The sequence below is a fragment of the Babylonia areolata genome, chromosome 20, assembly GCF_041734735.1.
Source record: "Babylonia areolata isolate BAREFJ2019XMU chromosome 20, ASM4173473v1, whole genome shotgun sequence".
Classification (NCBI taxonomy): domain Eukaryota; kingdom Metazoa; phylum Mollusca; class Gastropoda; order Neogastropoda; family Buccinidae; genus Babylonia; species Babylonia areolata.
In genome coordinates this window covers 3311277-3313776 of record NC_134895.1, presented here as the reverse complement: position 1 = coordinate 3313776, position 2500 = coordinate 3311277, and the positions used below count along the sequence as shown (strand labels likewise).

Sequence of the window (2500 nt, the reverse complement as noted above, 5' to 3'; positions counted from 1 at the left end):
TATGATGGTGTGCTATATAACTATGTTTCAGGACCAGCCATATGATGGTGTACTATATAACTATGTTTCAGGACCAGCCATATGATGGTGTGCTATATAACTGTTTCAGGACTAGCCATATGATGGTGTGCTATATAACTGTTTCAGGACTAGCCAGATGATGGTGTGCTATATAACTGTTTCAGGACTAGCCAGATGATGGTGTGCTATATAACTGTTTCAGGACCAGCCAGATGGCGGTCGACACGCTTCATCCTGTCCTACCTTGCCTGCTCCGGCATGTGTGTGGTGTACTTCCAGAGGGTGTCCCTGTCCCTGGCCATCGTCTGCATGGTCAACCACACGGCCCTGCACCTGCAGCACCTGGAGAGTCAGGGTAAGTTACAGCGTGTTACACCTGGAGAGTCAGGGTAAGTTACAGCATGTTACACCTGGAGAGTCAGGGTAAGTTACAGCATGTTACACCTGGAGAGTCAGGGTAAGTTACAGCGTGTTACACCTGGAAAGTCAGGGTAAGTTACAGCGTGTTACACCTGGAGAGTCAGGGTAAGTTACAGCGTGTTACACCTGGAGAGTCAGGGTAAGTTACAGCGTGTTACACCTGGAGAGTCAGGGTAAGTTACAGCATGTTACACCTGGAGAGTCAGGGTAAGTTACAGCATGTTACACCTGGAGAGTCAGGGTAAGTTACAGCGTGTTACACCTGGAAAGTCAGGGTAAGTTACAGCATGTTACACCTGGAGAGTCAGGGTAAGTTACAGCATGTTACACCTGGAAAGTCAGGGTAAGTTACAGCATGTTACACCTGGAGAGTCAGGGTAAGTTACAGCGTGTTACACCTGGAGAGTCAGGGTAAGTTACAGCATGTTACACCTGGAGAGTCAGGGTAAGTTACAGCGTGTTACACCTGGAAAGTCAGGGTAAGTTATAGCGTGAGCGTGTTACATCTGGAGAGTCAGGGTAAGTTACGGCGTGTTACATCTGGAGAGTTACAATGTGTTACACCTGGACAGTCAGGGTAAGTTACAGCGTGTTACATCTGGAGAGTTACAATGTGTTACATGTGGGGAGTCAGGGTAAGTTACAGTGTGTGAGTTACAGTGTGTTACACCTGGAGAGTCAAGGAAAGTTACAATGTGTTACATCTGGAGAGTCAGGGTAGGTTACAGCGTGTTCCATCTGGAGAGTTACAGTGTGTTACACCTGGAGAGTCAGGGTAGGTTACAGCGTGTTCCATCTGGAGAGTTATAGTGTGTTACACCGGGAGAGTCAGGGTAGGTTACAGCGTGTTCCATCTGGAGAGTTACAGTGTGTTACACCTGGAGAGTCAGGGTAGGTTACAGCGTGTTCCATCTGGAGAGTTACAGTGTGTTACACCTGGAGAGTCAGGGTAGGTTACAGCGTGTTCCATCTGGAGAGTTACAGTGTGTTACACCTGGAGAGTCAGGGTAGGTTACAGCATGTTCCATCTGGAGAGTTACAGTGTGTTACACCTGGAGAGTCAGGGTAGGTTACAGCGTGTTCCATCTGGAGAGTTACAGTGTGTTACACCTGGAGAGTCAGGGTAGGTTACAGCCTTTTACATCTGGAGAGTCAGGAAGTTATAGCGTGTTACATTTAGAGAGTCAGGGACATGTCACCAATTCGTTAGAAATGTAAGAGAGTTCTAGTTTTACGGCCTTTTCGGGCCTCCAATAGCCGAGTGGTTAAAGCGTTTGATTTTCAATCTGAGGGTCCTGGGAAACGGCGTTTGGTGGGTAAAGGGGGTGGAGATTTTTCCGATCTCCCAGGTCAACATGTGTGCAGACCTTCTTGTGCCTGAACATCCTCCGTGTGTGTATACACACAAGCAGAAAATCAAATAATAATAATGATGGTATTTATATAGCGATGAATCTTGTGCAGAGACAAATCAAAGCGCTTTCGCGCCAGTCACTCACACGCATGCATAACTCTAAAACTGTAGAAACTAAAGGACAAGGAAGGGCAGGGCAAGGGAGGCTATTTTGGGAAGAGCTGAGAGAGTGTCTTGACGAAGCGAAAGAGGAAGTTCATTCCAATCACAAGGTCCAGAGACACGTTAAAGATTCTGCAACCTATGTCAGCGTTCGATAGGTTTTGGAAACAAGAACATACCCAGCATACACACCCACGAAAACGGAGTATGGCTGTCTACATGGCGAGGTAAATAAGCAAAAGCGGTTTATACACGTAAGATTTTTCATGTCTGTCTGAGTGTGCATGTTTGCGTGCCTGAAATCTAATTGAATGACACAGAAAAACGAATAATACAGCACCTATTGGCAGTTGTCTCTACCCAGGTAGGCAGTCTGTTGTAAAAGGACCTTAAAGCGCTTAGAAGTCTCCGACCTACAGGTGCTATATAGATATCCATAATTTATCATCAAGACGTTTTACGGCCTGCACCTGCACAATATTTGAACAGTCAGACGACTAATTACAGTGTGTTACCAATCTACCTTGAAAACCAAAAACTGGG

The 2500-nt window shown here is 46.3% G+C and overlaps 1 protein-coding gene across 2 annotated transcripts in view; it reads left to right on the top strand.

Annotated features, from left to right (window-relative positions):
- LOC143294913 (putative transporter slc-17.2) overlaps positions 1-2500 on the top strand; it is a 40212-nt gene that overhangs the window by 17554 nt on the left and 20158 nt on the right. For both annotated transcript variants that reach the window (XM_076606430.1, XM_076606431.1), the window contains exon 2: positions 224-376. In XM_076606430.1, coding sequence (XP_076462545.1) covers positions 224-376 — 153 coding nt within the window. The remainder of the gene's footprint in view (positions 1-223; positions 377-2500) is intronic.